The 24,852-nt window shown below is 41.9% G+C and overlaps 1 protein-coding gene across 5 annotated transcripts in view; it reads right to left on the bottom strand.

Annotated features, from left to right (window-relative positions):
* The window catches only part of PDSS2 (decaprenyl diphosphate synthase subunit 2), a 297,668-nt gene that overhangs the window by 11,996 nt on the left and 260,820 nt on the right, over nucleotides 1–24,852 (bottom strand). For all 5 annotated transcript variants that reach the window (XM_005552232.5, XM_045391303.3, XM_074037382.1 and 2 more), the window contains one exon: nucleotides 20,179–20,211. In XM_005552232.5, coding sequence (XP_005552289.2) covers nucleotides 20,179–20,211 — 33 coding nt within the window. The remainder of the gene's footprint in view (nucleotides 1–20,178; nucleotides 20,212–24,852) is intronic.

The following is a 24,852-nucleotide window of genomic DNA, read 5'->3' as shown; positions in this document are numbered from 1 at the left end:
CAAAAGACATAGTAGCCAGTAAAACCTAACAGGGATAATTATATAGTTGTATATTTAGGTTTCAAAAATTAATTGTAAAAGTATAAGCTGCAGTTTGGCAGTGACTCATGAAAAATGTTGAGAATCTTTGATAACCACATTCTTGGTATCAGCCAAGGCTGTGATGTAGGTACAAAAAAATGCAAATGCAAACTTTGGCAGCATCAGCAGGTGTACATGTCCAAAACACAGGCAGGAATGGTCTCACAGCACACTGACGGTCAACTTATGTTTAGAAAACTATGTTCAGTCCTGGGGGCTATGAGTCAAGAGGGGCACTGGCATGATAGATTGGGTCCAGTATTAGGATGAAGAAGGATTTGGAAACATGTCACCTATGGAATGTTTAACCTGGAGGAAGGGAGGATACAAAAGCCATCTTCAAATATCTAAAGCAATTAAATGGAAGAAGGAACAGTCCTGTTCTATGTGCTTCAGGGGACAGAACAAACAGCAACAAGGTAAAGTTTCTGGGAAGAAGATTTCACTTATAAATAAGAAAAGAACCTTCGAATGACTAGAGTTGTCTAACAACAGAATGATTATTTTTGACAAGCTGGGAGTTCCCTATTATTGGAAGCCCTCAGTGACTGGATGACCACATGTAGGAGAAAATATGACTGAAACTCTTCACCAGTGTGAAAGGTGGGAAGAAGCTGCCTCCAAAGGTCTACCCAAGCCCAAGATTCTAGCGACAGTGCTTAACTGAAAGGTCTTGACAGCTTCTGAGTGGCAAGACTTGGTACAAAAGGAAAAGCTACAATTTTCTAATACAATAAACTGTGAAATGCATTGCAAACAACATAAAAGCATTCCCTTTTACTAAGAGTTAGAAATTATTTGCAAGAGTCTATAGGAAAAAAATTCACCGATCTTAATTAAACATCTTAATCTGACAAAACTAGAAAGAGACAAAGAGAATTTTAAATAAATTTCTCAATCACATGAAATTTATATGCAAAAATACAGTAAGAATGGTAGTGTTTCCCAATATTAGAAAAACAATAATAATAACAGCAATGGCAATAAAGACAATCTCATATATAGCGCTTACTGTGTGCCCAGCACTGTTCTAAGATCTCTCTCTTGGCCAGGTGTGGTGGCTCACGCCAGAAATCCCAGCACTTTGGGAGGCCGAGGCAGGTGGATCACGAGGTCAGGAGTTTGAGACCAGCCTGGCCAACATGGTGAAACCCTGTCTCTACTAAAAATACAAAAATTAGCCAGGTGTGGTGGTGCACGCCTGTAATCCCAGCTACTTGGGAGGCTGAGGCAGGAGAATTGCTTGAACCTGGGAGGTGGACATTGCAGTCAGTTGAGATCACGCCACTGCACTCCAGCCTGGGCAACAGAGGGAGACTCCATCTCGGGAAAAAAAAAAAAAAAGATCTCTCTCTTGTTCTATCTGTCTATCTGTATCTATATCTATATCTATCTTCTACCCGCACAACAGTGCTATGAGGTAGATACCACTATTATTTTCATTTTATAAAGGAACAAATTTAGGTGAGAGCAAGTTGTCCAAAGTAACATAGAAGATAGGTGCTGGAGTCAAGATTCAGAGTTCTTGTTCTTAACTAATATGCTATAGTCCCTTTCTTTCACTCCTAAACAAACTAGAAAGCATTACAATTTCATCTGAGAACATAACACATACCTCTATCGCTAATGTCCTTTGCACACCTATGTACAAGGACAGATTTTTAAAAAGATACATATCACAGATTAGAAAAAAAATACATCGTCAAATAGCTTATGATAAAGCCATATTTATAGAGATTGCAGAAAATTGAAGCCATCATTTAATTATGTACCTCTACTGCAACGCATATATATTTTCCACCAACCTAAAAATGCCATATGGTTGTAGAACAAATGTCAGTAGAAATTGGAGGTAGAAATTTTCCACATTTTCTGCTAAGAAAAAGGTCATGCATATCTCAATTGATTAAGTATACTCTTCTGGTCATACTTTTTTTTTACTTTAAAGCTAAAGGCACTGAGCAAGATAGGTATTATCACATCCACCACTGAGTCACAAAACAAAACTAGTATATTTTTACTTAAATCCTTAACAAAAACTTATTTTTATTAAAATTATCAACCGAAGGTACTGACTGCAGTAGTGGTATTTGTGGTTTCATGCAGTGACAGTACCAAATATTGCCCCAGGTTATTTTCACTGTTTTTATTTATTTATTTATTTATTATTTACTTATTTTTTTTTTGAGATAGAGTCTCATTCTGTTACCCAGGCTGGAGTGCAATGGCACAATCTCGGCTCACTGCAACCTCCACCTCTTGGGTTCAAGTGATTCTTCTGCCTCAGCCTCCCCAGTAGCTAGGATTATAGGTAAGCGCCATCACACTCAGCTAAGTTTTGTATTTTTAGTAGAGATGGGGTTTCACCATGTTGGCCAGGCTGATCTTAAACTCCTGACCTCAGGTGATCCGCTCACCTCGGCCTCCCAAAGTACTGGGATTACAGGTTGAGCCCCCGCGCCTAGCCAAAACATGTCTGTTTTTGAAAAATGAATTCCCAAATCATACTGACTATTTAAAATGTATTCTATTCCTCCTTAACACACACACACACACACACACACACACACACACACACACAAACAATATAAAAGCATGTTTGGTATGGTGTTTCTTGCCCTCTCCTCCACGTTTATCAATTTTACTGTTTTCTAATTTAAAACTATATGGCTATTATGCTTAGTCTGGATGGTGTGCAGTCTCCTGTTGGGAGTGAGACTTCAGTGCTTATTTCAAGGCTCAACCTCTCTGCTAAGTACATTTGTGAGTTCACGCTGTGGCCTGCCATCCACAGAGAGCTGAACACAACCCAACAGCTCATTTCATACAAATTATCATAACTGAACAGATATAACCATACTACTGTATATGTATAAATACCCCTAAACCATATGGTAGGGATAAATTTATATGATATAAAATATATCTACATCATATAAACATGTTTATGTGGTTTAGAGGTATTTATACATAGTTTAAATAATTTTACAGGTACACTTAAAATTGACCTAATTGTTGACAGTGTGGCAGAGAAGAACTGAGACAAAGTAGTGTTTGCTATGTCAAGGAGTAAAGGTCAATTTGGATGACAGAGTGAGACCATCTCAAAAAAAAAAAAAACAAACCCAAAAAAAACTGCAGTTCAGGGTATGAGCAGACATGCCTGCTCTCAAAATGTAATTAGAGACAAAATGGACAATGTAATTTTTTTTTTTCTATTTTCTTCACATGTGTCTGCTGAGACATGTAACATCATTCTTTTTTTTTTTTTTTTTTTTTTTTTTTGGAGATGGTCTCACTTTCTCACCCAGGTTGTAGGGCACTGATACGATCTTGGCTCACTGCAACCTCCACCTCTTGGGTTCAAGTGATTCTTGTGCCTCAGTCTCCTGAGTAGCTGAGATTACAGGCATGTGCCTCTGTGCCGGGCTAATTTTTGTATTTTTAGTAGAGATGGGGTTTTGCCATGTTGGCCAGGCTGGTCTCAAACTCAAACTCCTGACTTTAGGTGATCTGCCCACCTTGGCTTCCCAAATTGCTGGGATTACAGGCATGAGCCACCATGCGCAGACTGTAATTCTTAATTTATAAACTTGCATCAACCTTTGATAGGTTTGACATTTGAGGTTAGTAATATGGAATTATATTACATTTAGGATTAATTTCACAGGAAAAGCAATCACTGCTTCTTGGTTATCATGTCTTCCAAAAGAATATTTGGTGATTTATAAATAATCATGGATTTATCCATATTCTGATTCAAAGTTAATTTTTAATTTTAGTATCATATTCCAAAGAGAAACTTAATTCTACACATTGAAATTCAAAAAGCAAAACTGGGACTGTAAAGCTTTTTAGCAAACTCTGTAATAGAAATTCAACAAGCAAAACTTGTCATAGGCTGTAGACTGCAGCAATGAGCCACTCTTGCCTGTAGCTTTTTTAGGAGTGAATCAATAAATAGTAAGCTCTGTAATCTCATGACAAATACTAAGCTGGTTATTTAATTAAAAAGAATACTGTGGGATGAGAGCATTCATATCACGTAGGAATCAAATAGTCCTGGGGGTATTTGAGGAATATATAAACTATGTAAGAGTGAGTTTAGGTTTCTGTTATTTTACTTGGCTCCCTATCTTACTTATAAATTTCTTATATCCTTCTCACGTTCCAATTTTCATGTGCTTTAGTATTTGGATGCTGACACCTAGGGACCACTTGCCCCAAACTACCACCATCATCATCCATGTGATCCTAGATTCCTAGAATCCTAAAATACATCCTGATGTAAGATGAGTTTAAAACACATTTATAATTTCACCAGAAAGCACCTCAAACGACAGAGAAATTCTATCTACATTTATTAATGAAATAAATGTAGGCTTCAGCCACGTCTTCTAGGTAGGTTGCATCAGTCTGGGGGTCAGTGTATGAGGTGAAGAATGTATATTTACTCTGTGCCATGTGAGTGTAATCATATCTGCAAGATTAACAGCTCTTCCAAATGTAGGAGGTCTCTATGTTATGGTGTTACGGAAGGTGTATTTGTTAATTTAGATAGTGCCTCTCTCAAGAGAAAGATGATCAGAATTTGTTTTAAATGGTTATTATCTATAAAACATTTTTTTTTGAAAAGTAAAGCATGCTTATCAGCTTAAAGTCACAATAATTATTACACTGGTTCAGCAAACATAAATCCTAGCACAGTCATTTATTAGACAATCACATTTCTGAGACCAGAGTATGTTAGATTATAGACTAATACACACCATTTTCTGGATGCTTGCAAGATCAGAGCCTGAATACAACAACAACTTTTTGTAGTATTTCTAAAGCACCTTGAGAAGCAGTATGGTGGTAAAGAATACACATTGCTACTGGGCGAAGTGGCTAACATCTGTAATCCCAGCACTTTGGAATGCTGAAGTGGGCGGATCACTTGAGGACAGGAGTTCGAGGCCAGCCTGGCCAATGTAGTGAAACCCTGTCTCTTAAAAAAAAAACGAACAACAAAAGAGAATACACATTGTGAAGTCAGCAGACCTGAGTAGAATCTTGACCCTGTGAAATAATTACTGTGTGAACACTTAGGTTATTCGAACTCTTCTCTGTAAAATCAGGGGATTCACAGATTTTGATAGAACCATTTGATTAAGGTGCTTAGTGGGTGTCTTAAACAGTGTATGCTGCGAAGCACGCATACAGCGGCATGCATCTTAAAGAAAGTAAAGCACATAGAAAGGTCTACCTATTTTTCTGACAGCTGCACACAAATCTTAGGAATCAAAGATACAGGTTAGCATAATCTTCTTAGATCTAGGATAGAGAGAGCTTCCACAGGGGGCACCATTGCGCTACACACTAATCAATCTTCAGAGGTACAGCTTTGGTTTTATTATGATTTAGTTAAGATCTTCCTGTTTTTTCTGTTTTTTTTTTTTTAGATGGAGTCTCACACTGTTGCCCGGGCTGGAGTGCAGTGGTGTGATCTCAGCTCACTGCAGTCTCTGCCTCCTGGGTTCAAGCAATTCTTCTGCCTCAGCCTCCTGAATAGCTGGGATTATAGACGCCCACCATCATGACTGGCTAATTTTTGCATTTTTAGTAGAGACAGGGTTTCATCATGTTGGCCAGGCTGGTCTCGAACTCCTGACCTTGTCATTCACCCGCCTCAGCCTTCTTATAGGCATGAGCCACCATGCCCGGCCTTAGTTAAGATCTTTCATCAAGCCAGAATGTCAAGGACTTGGGGGAAAAGGACAGAATCAACTCACCTACAATCCTTAGTAACACTTCACACTTCACTGAGCTACGCTGCAGGTCCCATGATCTCTACTGTTACCTAAGTACTTTTGTTTGAAAACTGAGGGACGTAGCTACCTCATTATTTCAGGAAAGATGGTTAAGTACATTATCAGGGATCAATACTCCGTCTGATGTGGTAAGTGGGGAGGCTGAGTAGTGCTTGGAGACACTGCATAGGAAATATGGAGGAATGGCTTCAGATGTACCAACTTAATCAACTATAGCTTTCTGATGGCTCAAAACAGCTTCAAATCACAAAAATTCTTAATTCAACACAAAATCCGACAGCAGGATCAGTGTATGACTGTGGAAATATGAATCTAGGTAATGATGTCTTCTAACTTACTAAAACTATGTTCAGTATCTATACAGAGGTGCCTCTCTTTTCGCTCAAACACCATAATTTTGGGAAACCCATGCTTCTCCACTATATTTTATGACAAGGAAAGAGATAATATTCCTTTCAGGTCCACTTTAAAACAGTTTTAATGGACTAAACAGGCTTTTCTATAGGGACAGAGGGCTCTATCTTCGACATAAAGACATACAGCCTCTCCCTGTGCACAGGTGGCTCCTGACACCACAAACTGGGAGCAGTAATTGAATCCAGCGATCCCACAGTGCAGAGCATTCACCCGCAGAGCCAGCCTGAAGGGCATTTCTAGTTAGCTTTCCAGATTAAGACTCAAAAGATTACCCCAACTGAATCTCTGCCTCAACCCAGGGGGTGCGAGGCATTGAGGATGTAACCATTTGATTAAAAATATACTTGGGGGGAAATAAGAGGAACAAAGGTGGAATTAAATACTCCTTATGAATTAGAAGAACAGAGGTTAGGCACAAACATGTGCAGTATCTTGGGTCATCATTCATTCCAACAGTCAGTCAACAAATATTTATTGGGCAACTATCCTGCACCAGGTTCTGTAGTAGGCCTTCACGGTGCAATGGTGAGCAAACTCAAGACACCATTCCATGCCTACCGTCAAGAACTGGTCTTCATCAACAATCTAAGCCTGACTTAGCTTCCTGATAAATATTAGATATTATGTAGATATGTAATTTTTAGGGGTCAGTAGTACAAAATGGTAAATTTAAGAGTGGGAGAGACTGCCCCACTAAATATTGTTATGAGCTAAATAATTTAAAATTTTACATATATCATTTTATTTATTTATTTATTTTGGGAGACGGAGTCTCACTCTGTCTCCCAGGCTGGAATGCAGTGGTGCGATCACTGCAACCTCCGCCTCCTGGGTTCAAGCAATTCTCCTGCCTCAGCCTCCTGAGTAGGTGGGATTACAGACATGCCCCATGACGCCTGGCTAACTTCTGTATTTTTAGTAGAGGTGGGGTTTCACCATGTTGGTCAGGCTGGTCTCGAACTCCTGACCTCAGGTGATCCACCTGCCTTGGCCTCCCAAAGTGCTGATTATAGGCATGAGCCATCGTGCCTAGCCACAAATAACATTTTAAACCAAGCATCAATAAACTAGGAATATAGAATCTGAAGAAAAATAAAAGAGATTTATAACTGCCTATATTAAATTAGGATCTATAGTACTTGGGGCCCGGCGCAGCAGCTCACGCCTGTAATCCCAGCATTTTGGGAGGCTGAGGCGGGTGATCACCTGAGGTCAGGAGTTCAAGATCAGCCTGGCCAATATGATGAAACCCCATCTCTACTAAAAATACAAAATTTAGCCTGGCGTGGCAGTGGGCGCCTGTAATCCCAGCTACTCAGGAGGCTGAGGTAGGAGAATCGCTTGAACCCAGGAGGTGGAGGTTGTAGCAAGTTGAGATTGTGCCACTGCACTCCAGCCGTGGCGACAAGAGTGAAACTCTGTCTCAAAAAGAAAAAAAAAAAAAAAAAAGAAAAAGAAATGATGGATGATCAGGCACAGTGGCTCATACCTGTAATCCCAGCACTTTGGAAGGCTGAGGCGGATGGATCACCTGAGGTCAGGAGTTTGAGATCAGCCTGGCCAACATGGTGAAACCCCATCTCTACTAAAAATACAAAAATTAGCCAGGCATGGTGGTGCACACCTGTAATCTAAGCTACTCAGGATGCTGAGGCAAGAGAATCGCTTGAATCCAGGAGGTGGAGGCTGCAGTGAGCCGAGATTGTGCCACTGCACTCCAGCCTGGGAGACAGAGCAAGACTCTGTCTCAAAAAAAAAAAAAAAAAAATTATTTGGGCTAACAACTGAGAGAGTGGCATGTCATATGATGTCATAAAGATGTTTATCATTAAAATCATTTAATAATTTTATTCACGATCCACAAGGGAATAGAGATTATGATCATTAAATCTGCTGATGCCACTGAGGTGTGTGGGATTGCTAACACCTCAGAGAACAAGAATCTAATTTTTAAATAACATTAAGAAATTAGAGGAACAGATAATCAAAGCAAGATGATAGTCACTGGGGACAAATGCAAAATAATATACTGAAAGAGTTAAGGAGAAAAAAGACTAGCTTGATGATAGGAATGAATAATGTACAGAAGGCAAATGTTTTGCAAAAAGACCAAGGCTAATAATAAGGCACAACTCCGGTTTAAGATACTATTTCATGTGTGATTATTAATTAATTAATTAATTAATTATTTGAGATGGAGTCTTGCTCTATTGCCCGGGCTGGAGTGCAGTGGCGTGATCTCAGCTCACTGCAACCTTCGCCTTCTGGGTTCAGGCGATTCTCTTGCCTCGGCCTCCTGAGTAGCTGGGACTATAGGTATGTGCCACCACGCCAGGCTAATTTTTGTATCTCTAGTAGAGACGGGGTTTTGCCATGTTGGCCAGGCTGGTCTCGACCTCCTGACCTCAAGTGATCTGCCCACCTTGGTTTCCCAAAGTGCTGGGATTACAGGCATAAACCACCACACCCGGCTTATAATTTATTTTTGATATAACGTTTCACATGGTACAAAAGCTTCTATGGTTTATTATAAACGGAAACTCATCAATGATTATTTTTCCATCATTAATAATTGCAATTTGAAGGAGATATGAAATCAAAGCAGTGGTTGCAAAAACTGACAAACTAATTGTTTTGAAAAACAGATTAGGCCGGGCGCGGTGGCTCAAGCCTGTAATCCCAGCACTTTGGGAGGCCGAGACGGGCGGATCACGAGGTCAGGAGATCGAGATCATCCTGGCTAACACGGTGAAACCCCGTCTCTACTAAAAAAAATACAAAAAACTAGCCGGGCGAGGTGGCGGGCGCCTGTAGTCCCAGCTACTCGGGAGGCTGAGGCAGGAGAATGGCGTGAACATGGGAAGCAGAGCTTGCAGTGAGCTGAGATTCGGCCATTGCACTCCAGCCTGGGCGACAGAGCGAGACTCCGTCTCAAAAAAAAAAAAAAAAAAAAAAAGAAAAAGAAAAAGAAAAAAAAGATTAAAGATAATCTACTCACTATTGCTACAAAGAAAAACAGTTGTCTGAAATGTAATTGCCAAGAGAAAAATAACTGGTTTAATCTGGTTTTAAGGAAATGAGGAGTGGGGGATTTGAAATTTTTGGACAGGGGCTAGTCATGGTGGCTCAAACCTGTAATCCCAGCACCTTGGGAGGCCAAGGTGGGAGGATCACTTGACCCCAGGAGTTTGAGACCTGCCCAGGTAACATAGTCATACCTCTTCTCTACAAAAAAATAAAAAAATTAGCCAGGTGTGGTGGCATGCACCTGTAGTCTCTGCTACTTGCAAAGCTGAGGCGGGAGGATCACTTGAGCCCAGGAGGTCAACACTGCAGTGAGCCATAATCATACCACTGCATTCCAGCCTGGGTGACAGAGCAAGACTGTCTCAAAAAAAAAAAAAAAAAAAAAAAAAAAAGGTTACATAGTTGCACCCATATCATTGTGGTATTTTGATTTGGATTTTTTTCTTTAAATTCTACTGTAAACATCTTATCTAATTATATCACAAGTCCTTTATGGAACAAGATAGGAAAGGGCAATGCCAATGGCTCCACAGTCTGCATAGTTATCACTAAAATAGAAATCCTAAATGTTAAGACATCTTTGGCCGGGCGTGGTGGCTCACGCATGAAATCTTAGTACTCTGGGAAGCCGAGGCGGGTGGATAACCTGAGGTCAGGAGTTCAAGACCAGCCTAGCCAAAATGGTGAAACCCCGTCTCTACTAAAAATATAAAAAATAGCCAGGCATGGTGGCAGCTGCCTGTAATCCCAGTTACTCTGGAGGCTGAGGCAAGAGAATCGCTTGAGCTGGGTGCAGTGGCTCACGCCTGTAATCTCAGCACTTTGGGAGGCTGAGGCAGGCAGATCACGAGGTCAGGAGTTTGAGACCAACCTGGCCAACATGGTGAAACTCTGTCTCTAAAAATGCAAAAATTAGCTGGGCGCAGTGGTGCACACCTGTAGTCCCAGATACTCGGGAGGCTGAGGCAGGAGAATTGCTTGAACCCGGGAAGCGGAGGTTGCAGGGAGCCGAGATTGCGCCACTGGACTCCAGCCTGGGCAACAGAATGAGACTCCATCTCAAAAACAAAAAACAAAAAACAAAAACAAAAACAAGAGAGAGAATCACTTGAACCTGGGAGGTGGAGGTCACAGTGAGCCAAGATTGTGCCACTGCACTCCAGCCTGGGCAACGAGAGCTAAACTCTGTCTCAAAACAAAACAAAAACAAAAACAAAAAAGAAAAGAAAAAAAGATATCTTTGTGGGAGGCTAGAGAAAATGAGAGATTTAGTGCATTCAGGGATGCTGTATGGAATATTTTACCAAAAAAGAGCTAATGTCAAGTCCCAGGGTAGGAGATGCAGCATCTACCCAAGAAAGGGGTACAGGGAAGAGAAAACACAGCAATATCTGTTTTCTAAATGTGCCAATGTGAAAAAGTCTCAGAGCCAGTTTGCTAGGGTCATGGGAAGGAACTAGCAGCAAAAATTGACTACCAAAAAAAAAATAAATAAATAAAAATAAATAAACGAATAAAGGAGTCTGGCTTTGTCAGTAAAGAAAGAACAATAATATATACAAACAATTTCTATATTCAAGGTTCAAAAAAGAAAATTCTGGACTCAATATGCAGAAAAATGGCTGAAGCATCTATCTATAATAAGAAGAAATGACTAAAAGGGCAAACCTTGGAAAGGAGAATCATGACATGAGAAGAAAGACTTTTTCTTTTTAAAGGGAAGTAATGATATGTGATCATGCAAATGCAAATGTCTGTGGACATTACTGTTTGCTGGTGGGAAGAGAATTTTAATGTGTGCCCTATGCAAATGCATTTTATAATAAAACAAATGTGCAAGGACTTCTGGGGGTGAGGAGGACAGAGTAGAGCAGCAGCTGCTAAATGCTGATGCCCGAGAGGCATGGGAGGATAGAGCCAGAACGTGCCACTCTGGAACCCTGAGCAAATTCTAGCAGGGAGAACAAATCAAAAACCCTATCCTTATAAAAAATCTCTTACATTTGACAGAGAACCGCATGGCTAATGAATTAATATCTGGAAGATTTTTTTTTTTTTTTTTTTTTTTTACCAAGTGCTTAACCATGAGCAATTATTTCTCTGTGCTTAGAATGATCCTCATAAGAGGACATTAAAAAAATAACAGCAAAAAACTCCCTTTTCTGTGCTGAGTCATGGGACAAATGATATGAAAAGCACCATAAAGCCTAGAGAAAGGCCAGTGCAGAGACAATGCACCTGTAGTCACAGCTACTTGGGAGGTGGAGATGGGAGGATCTCTTGAGCCCAGGAGTTCAAGGCTGTAGAGTACTATAATGGGCTTGTGAATAGTCACTACACTCTAGCCTGGACAACATACAGAGAGGAGAAGAAGGAGAAGGAGAAGGAGAAGGAGAAGGAGAAGGAGGAGGAAGAGGAGGAGGACGAGGAGGAGAAGGAGAAGGAGGAGGAGAAGAAGGAGGAGGAGGAGGAGGAGGAGAAGAAGCAGCAGAAGCAGAAGCAGAAGAAGAAGAAGAACTACAGATAAATATAATGCAAGCTATTATAAACCATTTAGTGTCTTTGTGTCAAAATGAGCATGAATGTCAAAGCTCATTTACGGCACAGTCCTAGGCACTGGTGAAAGAATGAACAGAAGGCCGTCTCTACAATGCTGAACAGTCTGGTTTGACCAACTGATGGTTATTCATATCTGTATATCTGAAGCAATTATTAAAAAGAAACTGGGAAAAAGTCTGTGTCTCTGTGATAGAGATATTTAAACAAGCCATTTTGAAAATGTTAAAAAATTAAAATTGTAGAAAGTCGAACCATAGGTGCCATGTTTTGCCTGAAGTGGTAAAAATACCATCTGCCTCAGTCTTTTAGCAGCATGCTTATTTCAAGTAGCAGTAGGCTAAACTACAGGCATACGCTCAGCTCCAGCTGGGGAAAATACACAGACGTTTGTCGATGTTTTTCTAAGCAAGAGTAGTCAACATATTCGTTTTCTTTTAGACATATATATTAGTTACCATAGCAAACCAAACGTGAATGTGGTCCGAGAGGCTTCTCCACCAGTCCCAACACATCTCCAAGAATTCCTACAATTCAATAGGTGGCACTCTTCCCTCTAGCACTGAGCTGAAGAGGCTCTGCCTAACCTTGAGGCCAGAAGCCTAAGGAGCTGGAACAGTCTGAGAGATGCGCACCCGGGGCTGCAGGACAGTCACTGGAATTAAGATCCCCACAGCATTGTGCAATGGAGCAAAAGTGTTAGCTTCCTGGTCACACTTCACTTCTGGTAATTACATTCCATCTAATACAACTTCTGCAGTTTTTACTCGGTAAGATATTCCTTGTTTTTCCATCTTGAAACTACTAAGGTAGGATTGCCTTACACAGTTAAACAGCTTCCATCTTTGCCCACTGCCCAGGTGGATGAGTTTCAGCAACGAGGAGAGTGACTTCCAGTGCTGTGTTAACTACTTTAAGAGACAGGGAGAGATTTAATGAATTAATAGTAGTCAAGTGCTTTGATATCTTAGGATGGAGGGTACTACAGCCGTGTAAAGCATTCATATCCAGGCTCTATCACAACAGGAACTCAATTAAAAAGTAATTCAATTTCTATCTGAGTGTCTGTGTACAGACCACTATTTTGCTGAATGCAACACACATTTTGAAGGTATAGTTGAGAATGATTTTGAAATGATCACCTCTTCCACACTCTCCCCTGCTTCCTCACCATCTGAAACTGAACTGTAGTCCCAGCTACTCGGGAGGCTGAGGCAGTATGATCGAAGTAATTATATACAGGTTTTTTTGGGACTCTTTCTTTATTATTTTATTTTAAGTTCTGGGATATATGTGCAGAAGGTGCAGGTTTGTTACACAGGTATACATGTGCCGTGGTGGTTTGTGCACCTATTGACCTGCCCTCTAAGTTTCCTCCTTTCGCTCCCCTCCACCCCCAACAGGCCCTGGTGTGTGTTGTTCCCCTCCCTGTGTTCTTTTGTTCTCATTGTTCAACTCCCACTTATGAGTGAGAACATGCGGTGTTTGGTTTTCTCTTCCTGTGTTAGTTTGCTGAGGATGATGGCTTCCAGCTTCATCCATATCCCTGCAAAGGACATGATCTCATTCCTTTTTATGGCTGCACACTTTCTTAATATCTGACTTTTCAGACAAAATTTGGCTTTTGAGTTTACAAATACCTATCACTTGGAAATAAAGAAATTTTCAGCAAGAAATGAATTTCACAATAGTCTCCTGAAATAGCTGCTGAGTTTTTCAAATACCATTTTAAAATAACCCCTACCAGGGGAACCCTAAGCCACTAAGCACAATGCCTATATTAGCCTGAACATCATGACCACAAAGAGCAGAGCACACAAAGAGGAGGAGTAGACCTTAGGTCACGGGATGCATTGCCGAGTAGTCCATAACACACTGCATAAGGGATAACACTGCAGACATCTCCCCAAGACTTAGTAGAGAAAGATATAATCTTTCTTCTTTATGTTACTTGGGTTTAAGTCTGTGTAAGGATGACAGGTCTGGATTAGGTTCAAGCTATGTCTTTAAATAACAGAATAGCACTACATATTCAAGGAGGGGTGGGTTTCTATTTACTGGCATGAGAAATACTATTACTGGGCACTTGAAAAGGCAACCTTAGGCAACTTTGGGATGGAACGTATTACACAGTCAATACACTCTTAAGGCTGGGTGCGGTGGCTCACACCTGTAATTCTAACATTTTGGGAGGCTGAGGCGGGCAGGTCGCTTTGAGTTTAGGAGTTTGAGACCAGCCTGGGCAATGTGGTGAAACCTGTCTCTACAAAAAATACAAAAATTAGCTGGGTGTGGTGGCACATGCCTGTAAACCCAGCTACTCAGGAGGCTGAGGCAGGAGATTGCTTGAACCCAGGAGGCGGAGGTTGCAGTGAGCCAAGATCGTGCTGTTGCACTCCAGCCTGGGCAACAAGAGCTAAACTTCATCTCAAAAAACAAATAAATAAACAAACAAAAACTTAAAATGGCTAATTTGAGTCTACAGTCCTTGATCCCAAACCTCTCCTAACCTCCGGTACATCTCCTAACATAACATGAATGTAATACTTGTGCATACTTATTTGTCAAGCACTCCTGTGTAAGCCTGTGCTAGGGAGGGTGATGCAACCATGAGCAAGGCCATCAAAGTCCCTGCCTTGAGATCTTTTACATGCTATTGGAAGAAGAAATAAACATGCACTTAAATAAAAACTATAATTTTATGTTATGATAAATGTTAAAGAGAAAAAAACAGAGCAAAGGTGGAGTGGCTACTTTAGATAGGGAAGCTGGAGTCAAGGGAGCTTGTGATGGCAAACCCTGGCAGTCGTGTTCATGGTGGTTGTCTTGGCACTAGCATAGTGCCTCAAATATATTAAACATCAAATAAAGGCTGGGTGCGGTGGCTCATGCCTGGAATCCCAGCACTTTGGGAGGCTGAGGCGGGCAGGTTGCTTTGAGTTTAGGAGTTTGAGACCAGCCTGGGCAATGTGGTGAAACCTGTCTCTACAAAAAATACAAAAATTAGCTGGGCATTGGTGGCTTGCACCTGTAATTCCAGCTACTCGGGAGGCTGAGGCTGGAGAATCACTTGACCCTGGGAAGCCGAAGTTGCAGTGAGCTGAGATCGTGCCGCTGCACTCCAACTTGGGAGACAGAGTGAGACCCTGTCTCAAAAAAAAAAAAAAAAAAGTAAATTTAAAAATATATTAAATAAATGTTGGTTGGGTGAAGGAGTGTGTCTGGACCTCAGGATAAGAATGTCTCTTCCCAGATTTAGAATGGGCTTAGGGAATAGAACAGCACTACTCTAAACTGCTCATTTTGTACTGAGGAAACTAACGAAAGACCAAAGAGATGAAGTGAACAATTTGGTTTGCATGTTTTCTCCCCTCCAAATATCATGTTGAAAAGTGACCTCCATTGTTGGAAGTGGGCCTAGTGGGAGGTGTTTGGGTCATGGGATCAGATCCCTCATGAATGGCTTAACGCCATGCCCTTGGTGACAAGTGAGTTCTCACTCAGTGAGTTCATGCACAATCTGGTTGTTTAAAAGTGTGTGGCACCTCCCCTCTCTTGCCATGTGAAATGCCCAATACCCTTTGCCATGCGCCATGATCCTAAGCTCACCAGAAGCCTCACCAGAAGTAGATGTCAGCACTATGCTTCTCATATGCCTGCAGAACCATAAGCCAATTAAATCTCTTTTCTTTTTTATTTTTTTTGAGACAGGGTCTCACTCCCACTCCCATTGCCCAGGCTAGCATACAGTGGTGCAATCACAGCTCACTGCAGCCTCAACTTCCTGGGGTCAGGTAATCCTCCACCTCAGGGTCCTGAGTAGCCAGAACTACAGGTGTGCACCACCATACCTAGCTATTTTTTTATATTTTTAGGAGGGAGTGCAATGACACAATCTCAGCTGACTGCAACCTCTGCCTCTCAGGCTCAAGCAATCCTCCCACCTCAGCCTCCTGAGTAGCTGGGACTATGAGTGTGCACAACATATCTGGCTAATTTTTGTACTTTTTTAGAGACAGGATTTTGCCATATTGCCCAGGCTGGTCTTGAACTCCTGAGCTCAAGTGCTCCTGCCTTGGCTTCCCAAGCCAGCCATATATTTGGCCACTATACCCAGCCATATATTTCTTCTCTCTTTTTTTTTTTTAGACAGACTCTTGTTCTGTTGTCCAGGCTGGAGTGCAAAGACATGATCTTGGCTCATTGCAACCTGTGCCATTGGGGTTCATACACTTCTCCTGCCTCAGCCTCCCGAGTAGCTGGGATTACAGGCACATGCCACCACACCTGGCTAATGTTTGTGTTTTTAGTAGAGACGGGGGTTTTACCATATTGACCAGGCTGGTCTCAAACTCCTGACCTCAGGTGATCCACCCCCATGGCCTCCCAAAGTGCTGGGATTACAGGTGTGAGCCACCGTGCCCGGCCCCAGCCAGGTATTTCTTTATTGCACTACAAGAACAGACTAACACAGTGACTATTATCAGATTTTGCAGTGAGTTGGTGGCAGAGCCATTGCTTGGTCCAGGGGCGCTCTTATCTGTGCACCACATTTTTCTCTTTGCCATTTTCCAATGGAAATCTCTTCCATTGTCAAGTGCTTCTGTGATAAGAAACCTTAGAGGCATTCTTTGAGTCATAAAAAAAGCATCACCAGTCTGGGTAACAGCGAGACCTCGTTTCTAAAAATAATAATAATAAACAAATAAAAAAAAAAATAGCCGGATGTGGTGACACATATCTGTAGTCCCAGTTACTCGGGAGTCTGAGGCAAGAGGATCATTTGAGCCCAGGAGTGGGAGGCTGCAGTAAGCTATGATTGTGCCACTGCACTTCAGCCTGAGTGACAGAGTGAGACCCCATCTCTAAAAAATAAAAATAAAACAAAATAAACAGTGTTCAATTGTCACTCTTTTCCCTTACTCTTCCCCTTTTTTATTCATATGTTAGTTTTCTGTCACTACCACAGTAAAAATCCCAGTCTTTATCTTCAAACTAGTTTACTACAACCTTCCTAAGCAATCTTCTTAACCCTGCTGATATCTGCAAACTGTGTCAAACACTTTCCTTTGCTCTCTGCCTTGAGACCCAATGCCCTATCCCTGATTTTCTCCTGCCGCAGGCTGCTTCTCCCCCACTTACTGCATGTGTTTTCTATTTTCTTACTCATGGCCTCTGTTCACTCGCTTACTTGCTCATTCACTTACTAAGTGTCAAGTACTGCTTTGGGTACCAGATATACGAAGAGAAAAAAGAAACTGTCTCTGCCCTCCAAGAGCTCACAGTCTAGGATCTGTCTCATCAATTGATCATTATAATATGACAGAGTAAGAGCAGTGACTGAGAAATGCATAGTGTATTGAGGAACTGAGGAAAGCACCTAACCCAGCCTGGGGAACCACAGAGGATGTGTTATAGGAGACAATCTTAAATTAAGCTTCATTGGATGAGCAGAGGGAGCCAGATAAAGAGGGCATTCTAAGCAGAGGGGACAGCATGAGCGAAGGCGCAGAGAACAGAAGCAGTATGCTTTATGAAACTTGGTGCTGCTGCAGGACCGTGGGAGATGAAGCTGCAGGGTCTCTTTAGGCGGAGATCACACAGCCCTGTATATGCCAACCCAGCAAGCTATGAATGTGCCAGACAGACAACATGGAGCAATGAAGGGTTTTGAGCTGGAGAGGGAAACTATCAGATGTGTGGTTTAGATAGCCACTCTGGCTGGTAAAGATCTGTGGGGACAAAAGAGAGGCAGTGGAGAATGAGCAGTAGGTTTTTCAGTGGTTCAGATGAAGACTACGAGCACGAGGAATGGAAGACAGACCAAGAGGAAGAGTTGGAGTCAAGAAAATGTAGGCTATAAAACTGGTATGACTTGGTCATGGAACATGAGGTGGGGAGTAGGAGCGGTTTCTTACATGAGAAGTTTCTCACATGGTTGACTGGTAGGATGACAGTGCTAATCACAGGAGAGAAGATAAGAAAAAAGGCTCAGAGGTCCAGCACCAAGGACTGCAACCTTCCTAATGCAATATATGGACTCTGGGTGATAACGATCCACCAATGTAGACTCATCAATTTTTTCTTTGAGACAGGGTCTCACTCTGTCACCCGGGCTGGAGTGCAGTAGTATGATCTTAGCTCACTGAACCGTCTGCTCCCAGGCTTAAGCAATCCTCCCACCTCAGCCTCCCAGGTAGCTGCAACCACAAGTACTCATCACCATATCCAGCTAATTTTTACATTGTTTTGTACAGACAGGGTTTCGCCATGTTATCCAGGCTGGTCTTGAACTTCTGGGCTCAAGTGGTCCTCCCACCTCAGCCTCCCAAAATGCTGGGATTAGAGGTATGAGCCAACGCACCCAGCTTTAGACTCATCAATTAAACTCAACAAAACAATGTGCTGCTCTGGTGTAGGATGCTGACAGTGAGGGAGGCTGCATGTGTGTGGGGTTAGGGGCTATAGAAACTCTACTTTTCACTCACTTTTGCTGTCAACCTGAAACTGCTGTAAAATATGAAGTCACTAAACAACAGCAACAGAAAGGCCAGAGATGTCAGAAAAGATGTTTAGTTTAGTTTAAGATGCACTGGGCTCTTATGCCTGTAGGAGACCCAACCGGGTAAGTCCACAGTCTGTGTTTGGGTATATGATGAGGCTCAAGTACACATCTAAGACAGAGTGACAAATATGGAAGCCCTTGGTTTAGAGGTGCTCCTATTATCTAGTTTTTCTTGAAGGAGGCGAAAGTATGTGAGGCAGATAAAAGGAGAGACTGTCCCAACACCCCTCATGGGAGGAAGAGAAAGGACTTGACAGCCTCTGAGACTCCAAAAGCTGCAGTCTTAGACCCCAGGGAAAGGCCCAGGGAAAAAGTCGAAAATCAAAGAAGAGGCAGTGAAGGAAAAAAAATCCTTTGCTGGAAAGAAGAGACCTGAGACAGACTCCAAAAAAGCCAGAGACCAAGTTCTTTGCTGCTCCTAGTTAATCTGTGAGAAAAGCTTCCCACACTCTCCCCAAAATGGCCCCCAAACCCCAAAAACCAAAGTATCCCAGTCAACTTAAATTCAGTGATTCAAATGGAAGGAAACATCAGAGCTACCCAAAGAGCTTTTTAGAAGCTTTGCAACCTTCTCCAAGTGGGAGACCTGGACTTACAGATTTTTAAAAACCTCCATAGGTAATTCTGACATATGTTCCTGGGTATAAGAACCAGTGGTTCAAAGTAAATCTATTTTTTAATTGTCAAAAAAAAAAAAAAAAAAAAAAAGAGAGAGAGACTTTATTTTCAGCATGGAAAGGAGAGTAAAGGCGGGGGCCATGGGTGTGCCCCACTAGGCTGCCAGGAGAGTGCAAGGTTCCGGGTCGGCTCTGGAGAGGCCCTTGAGGGTTTCGGTTGTCCCATGGCAAACAGAGCCCTTCCGGGTCGTGTTTCTCCTTCCCTGTCTTTGGAATGCAGGTGTGCTCACATCCTCGACTGCTGCATAAATCAGATGGTTGACATGTTCTTTTAGCCAAGCAGCTGTACACATGCCATACACCTGCTAAATGTTCTATTTGTCCCTGAGGGGAAAACAGAACGTGATCTAAGTGTGTTCCTAGGCCTGTACTGATGCACTGAAATCTGACCTCCCGCAGCAGTTTTTAACTAGGGCTGTGTGTCAGAATTATCTGTGGAGACATTTTCAAACCACTCTGGCCTGCCCCTGTACCGCTCTCTCCATCAGGGGATTCTGATCTTGGTGAAAGAGTCTGATGCAGTGGTACCTAGGCACGTGTGTTTTCAAAAGTTCCACAGGCGATGTGAGAACTCTTGCCTTTGGGAGTTCAAGTCTGTCCTGTAAGGTGCTTTCCAGGTATTATCTGATGGCCAAAAAGGTTGTCTTCCATCCACAGGCCATAGGCATCTTTCAACAACGGCTAGTGATTTTACTGTTTATTTTTCCTCATCACACTTACTGACACTTGACATTACGTTATTTATTTAGCCCTTTATTTAGTTATCGATTTTCCCCACTAGAATTGTAAATATTCTGAAAGGAGACTTCATCTAGTTCACCGTTGTATTCTCAATACAATATCTGGAATGAAACAGGTACTCAATAATAAATAGACTTCTTGTTGAATGAACCTTATTCCATGTGCTATTGCCTGTTACTTAACAGGAAATGTCCCTCAGTTCTCAGTGTGATAATTCTCTTTTGACCTTTCAAATATAAACGAAAACCAAACACCAAATTGAAATATGTAAAATAGTACAGTATGTGTAAAATTTGCCTACCTTAGCATAGTCCAATCTTCCTTTTTCTTGAGCCTACAAAAGAAGAGGGGAAAATTAATTTGTTACTTCTCTAAAAGTTTAGTGCTTCTATAATTTTTGTTCTCAAAGAATAGAACTCAGCTTCTCTGTCCCCCTTTCCCTCTCTCTATTTAATATACATATTGAACTATATATTATAATCCATGTAAATTGCAAGCATATAGAAAAGTTAAATGAACAGTTCACTGAGCACGCATAGACACTCTATCTAGATCTGGCAGGAGTGGATGTCACATGTCTTCACGTTACATGCTTCAGCACGTACCTTGTACACATGTGGCATCTCATACGTCACCCCATGACCACAATCAAAATTGATGAACTCACAATAATGCCATATCGTCTAACACAAATCTATATTCAAATTTCTCCAACTTTTCCAAAGTAGCTTTTTTTTCCCCAAAACCAGAATTAATAAAGATTCACACATTGCATTCTGGTTTTATGTCTCTTTTGTTGCCTTTTATTTATTATTATAGTTTCTTCTTTTTTGCCTAGACTGGTCTCTCCCCATTCTTCACAGAATGAAAATAAAAGCCATTAGCTTATTTTCATAAAAACCATTGACTTTTTGAGAAGACAAGGATAGCTGTTTTACAAAATTCCTTTTTCTTCTTTCTTCATTGCGTCATTTAACTTGTTTCTGTTTTGCTTATAAACTGAAAGCTGGGTCTGGAGAAGCCTGCTAAGATTTAGGTTAAACATTTTTGGCAAAACTACTTTATGTGGAAATATTACACACTCCATCAATTCAGGAGGCACAAAATGTCAGGCTGTTCCACTCTTAGTAATGCTGTAAATTTGGCTGGGTGTGGTGGCTCACGCCTGTAATCCCAACACTTCGGGAGGCCAAGGCAGGCAGATCACCTGAGGTCAGGAGTTCGAGACAGCATGGCCAACATGGCGAAACCCTGTCTCTACTAAAAATACAAAAATTAGTCAGGCGTAGTGGCAGGCGCCTGTAATCCCAGCTACTCAGAAGGCCGAGGAGACAGAAAAATCGCTTGAACCCAGAAGGCGGAGACTGCAGTGGGCCAAGATCGCGCCACTGCACTCTTGCCTGAGTGATAGAGCAAGACTCTGTCTCAAAAAGAAAAAAATCTTAACATAACAATCAGGGTTAGTTTTTGCTGGCAGGTCAGTTTGTGTTCTGCAGACGTCAGGATAAAATTTCTCCTGCCACATCTGCATAGAACAAGAGTCTTCCAACTTACAAACGGGTTAGATCTCGAGACCATTTTGCTCCTGAGTCCAAATTTACATTATACAGGTAATTAACATAGGCAGATTACTCCCATGAGAGAAAAAAAAGTTCATAATATTGGTCCTAAAGCTGGGCACAGTGGCTCACATGTGTAATCCCAGCACTTTGGGAGGCTGAGGCAAGAGGATAACTTGAGCCCAGGAGTTCAATACCAGTCCTGGCAACACAGTGAGACTCCATCTCCACAAAAAATAAAAAAATTAGCTGGGTGTGGTGGTATGCGCCTGTAGTCCTAGCTACTCAGGTGGCTGAGGTGAGAGGATTGTGTGAGCCTGGGAGGTTGAGGCTGTAGTGAGCCATAGTTGCACCACTACATTCCAACCTGGGTGACAGAGTGAGACCCTGTCTCAGAAAAAAAAAAAAAAATTGGTCCTGACCCTTCTTGCTGCTTTAGAATCCTTTAAAAATTTATCTGAAGATGACTGCATTTTGTTTTTTTTTTTCTTTTTTGAGACAGAGTCTTGCTCTGTCCTCCAGGCTGGAGTGCAGTGGTGTATCTTGGCTCACTGCAAACTCTATCTCCCGGGTTCAAGCAATTCTCCTGTCTCAGCCTCCTGAGTAGCTGGGATTACAGGCACCCACCACCATGCCCGGCTAATTTTTGTATTTTTAGTAGAAACAAAGGTTTCGCCATGTTGGCCAGGCTGGTCTCGAACTCCTGACCTCATGTGATCCACCCGCCTCAGTTTCCCAACGTGCTGGGATTACAGGTGTGAGCCACTGCACCCGGCCCTTTTCTTATTTTCATAGTAAGAAACTTATAAGGGCCGGATGCAGTGGCTCAAGCCTGTAATCCCAGCACTTTGGGAGGCCAAGACGGGCGGATCACGAGGTCAGGAGATCGAGACCATCCTGGCTAACATGGTGAAACTCCATCTCTACTAAAAAATACAAAAAACTAGCCGGGTGAGGTAGCAGGCGCCTATAGTCCCAGCTACTCGGGAGGCTGAGGCAGGAGAATGGCGTAAACCTGGGAGGCGGAGCTTGCAGTGAGCTGAGATTCGGCCACTGCACTCCAGCCTGGGCAACAGAGTGATTCGTCTCAAAAAAAAAAAAAAAAAAAAAAGAAACTTACAAAACACTGTTCACACATAGCTGTTGGCACCATCACAAACCACTCTAAAATCGTGATTAAATATTTTCATTGAAACAAAAGGCCTCTGCAACCAATCTACTATAAAAAAGAATAAGGTCTTCAGTCTGCTTTTCGAAGGTTTTTAGTGTTCTAGGATTTTCAGTGAACTAAGAGTTTGAACTTAGTACTGAGATGCATTGTACCAACAGGAATATGAGTGAGTTCTTAAAGAAACTTTAAATCCAAGCTATTAGTCTCTCTGCTTAGATATTTTATATTTATTTGTCTGTCTGTTTATGGTCATCTTTTCCCAAAATAGTTTTATCTACACTGAAAATCCCACTATAGTAACTTCTGCAGAAGTGGTAAGGAAACCCTGAACACATCTGTATTGCTCACTTATGACCTAGCTACTCACTCTGATATTGTCCAAATATGGACTGGCCTTGATCTTATGAATAGTCCACAGATGACCTGTGACCAAAATTTCAGCAGCAGCACTTTCCCAACATGCTTAGTCTTTCAGTTCTCAAACTCGCAGCTGACTCTTGAATTCATTTAGGTTAATGGACATCTGACATTGAGGCTGATCCTGTGGCCACAAGTTTTCCATTTTTTCCACTGGCCATCCTTTTCCTTGTCTCTTGCTGACTACTATGAATTGCTCAGGCGCAGCACTTTTCAAATGACACTAGGATATTTTGAAATATATATTTGGTCATAGCCCAGTTTTCTGGCATACAACTCCTAAAATCTTCAGAAACTCGCCAAGTGATGCCTTTTTGTACGAGCTGACTGATGGCTGGAAACTCCCGACTTCAGGATGGGGACTGGTCATGGCAAAGACCAAGGCAGGATTAGAAGGTTAGAGCTTTCAGCCCACCCCCAAATTTCTGGGGAGGGGAGAGGGGTTGAAGGTTAAGTTGATCACCAATGGCCAATAGCTTAATCAATCATACCTATGCAACGAAGCTTCCATAAAAACCCAAAAAGACAGAATTTGGAGAACTTCTGGGGAGCTGAACACATAGAGGTTTCTATATAGTGGTGCACTGGAGAGGAAATGGAAACCCCACGCCCCTTCCCACGTCTTAACTTTTGCATCTACTCATCTGTGTCCTTTGTAATATTCTTTAAATAAACTGGTAAGTACAAGTGTTTCTGTTCCAAAATTCACATAGCTATGAAAAAGAAAGTGTTTCCCTGAGTTCTGGGAGTTGCTCTAGCAAATTAACTGAACCCAACGAAGTGGTCATGGGATCCTCACTTTATAGCCGGTCAATCAGAAGCACAGGTAACCTGGAGCTTGTGAATGGCATCTGAAGGCAGGGGTGGGGTAAGGGGTGGGTGCCGTCTTGAGCCCTCAACCTGTAGGATCTGACACTATCTCCAGGTAGATAGTGTCAAAATATGGTACGTGCCTGTTGTCCCAGCTACTTGGGAGGCTGAGGTGAGAAGATCGCTTAAGGTCAGGAGTTTGAGGCTGCGGCGAGCTATGACTGTGCCTGTGAGTATCACTCCACGCCAGCCTAGGCAACAAAGTGAGACCCCCATCTCAAAAAAAAAAAAAAGTGTCGGAATAGAAGTAAGTTAGAGACACTCAGCTGGTGTCAGCTTGCTGAAGTGATCACTTGCTTGTTGATGGGGAGAAATTCTCTCATGTTGGGTCACAGAAGTGTCCTGTGTTGACTATTGTTGAGACTGTATAAAACACTTTTGAGTGTGTTTTCTTCCACTCACAGAGGCACAAACTGGGAGTTCTAGAGAATTGTTCCTGTGGTCAAACAACTCAACCCTGAGCACATCTGTCATTTCCTCACTGTCAATGTTGCCTCTCTTCTAATCATCTCCTCTTCATGTTCTCTCAATATTCTCATCGTCCAGTGCTTATCATGCAGTGCTTAAGAGTGTTGAAAGTAGCATTTGTTGAAAGAAAGTTGAACTTCTGTAGTCGAAGACTGAAAGGCAAACCATGGAGAAACTATGACTGACAATAACTTAGGGGTGGAATTTTCCTTTTGGCTGCATTGAGCCACTTCCCACTCTGTCTCAAAAAAATTCAGCAGGTAAGAAGACTGAATATAACGTTCTTTACTGATAAGGACGTCTAGAGTAGGCCTATCACAAATTTCTGTAAAACCATTTTTCCCACCCCGTACTTTGTTTATAGACTAATCATCTTAGAAAATGCTAGTACTTTGAAGTACCTGTGCTTAATCACAACTTATTTTCAAACCTCAAGCTCACTCTACTTTGTTTTCTTAGCTTGGCCACTACCCTGTCACCCAGTAGGGAT

The sequence above is a fragment of the Macaca fascicularis genome, chromosome 4 (genome assembly GCF_037993035.2).
Source record: "Macaca fascicularis isolate 582-1 chromosome 4, T2T-MFA8v1.1".
Classification (NCBI taxonomy): domain Eukaryota; kingdom Metazoa; phylum Chordata; class Mammalia; order Primates; family Cercopithecidae; genus Macaca; species Macaca fascicularis.
Note: the sequence above shows the minus strand (reverse complement) of the source record. Positions and strands in the feature narration are given on the sequence as shown.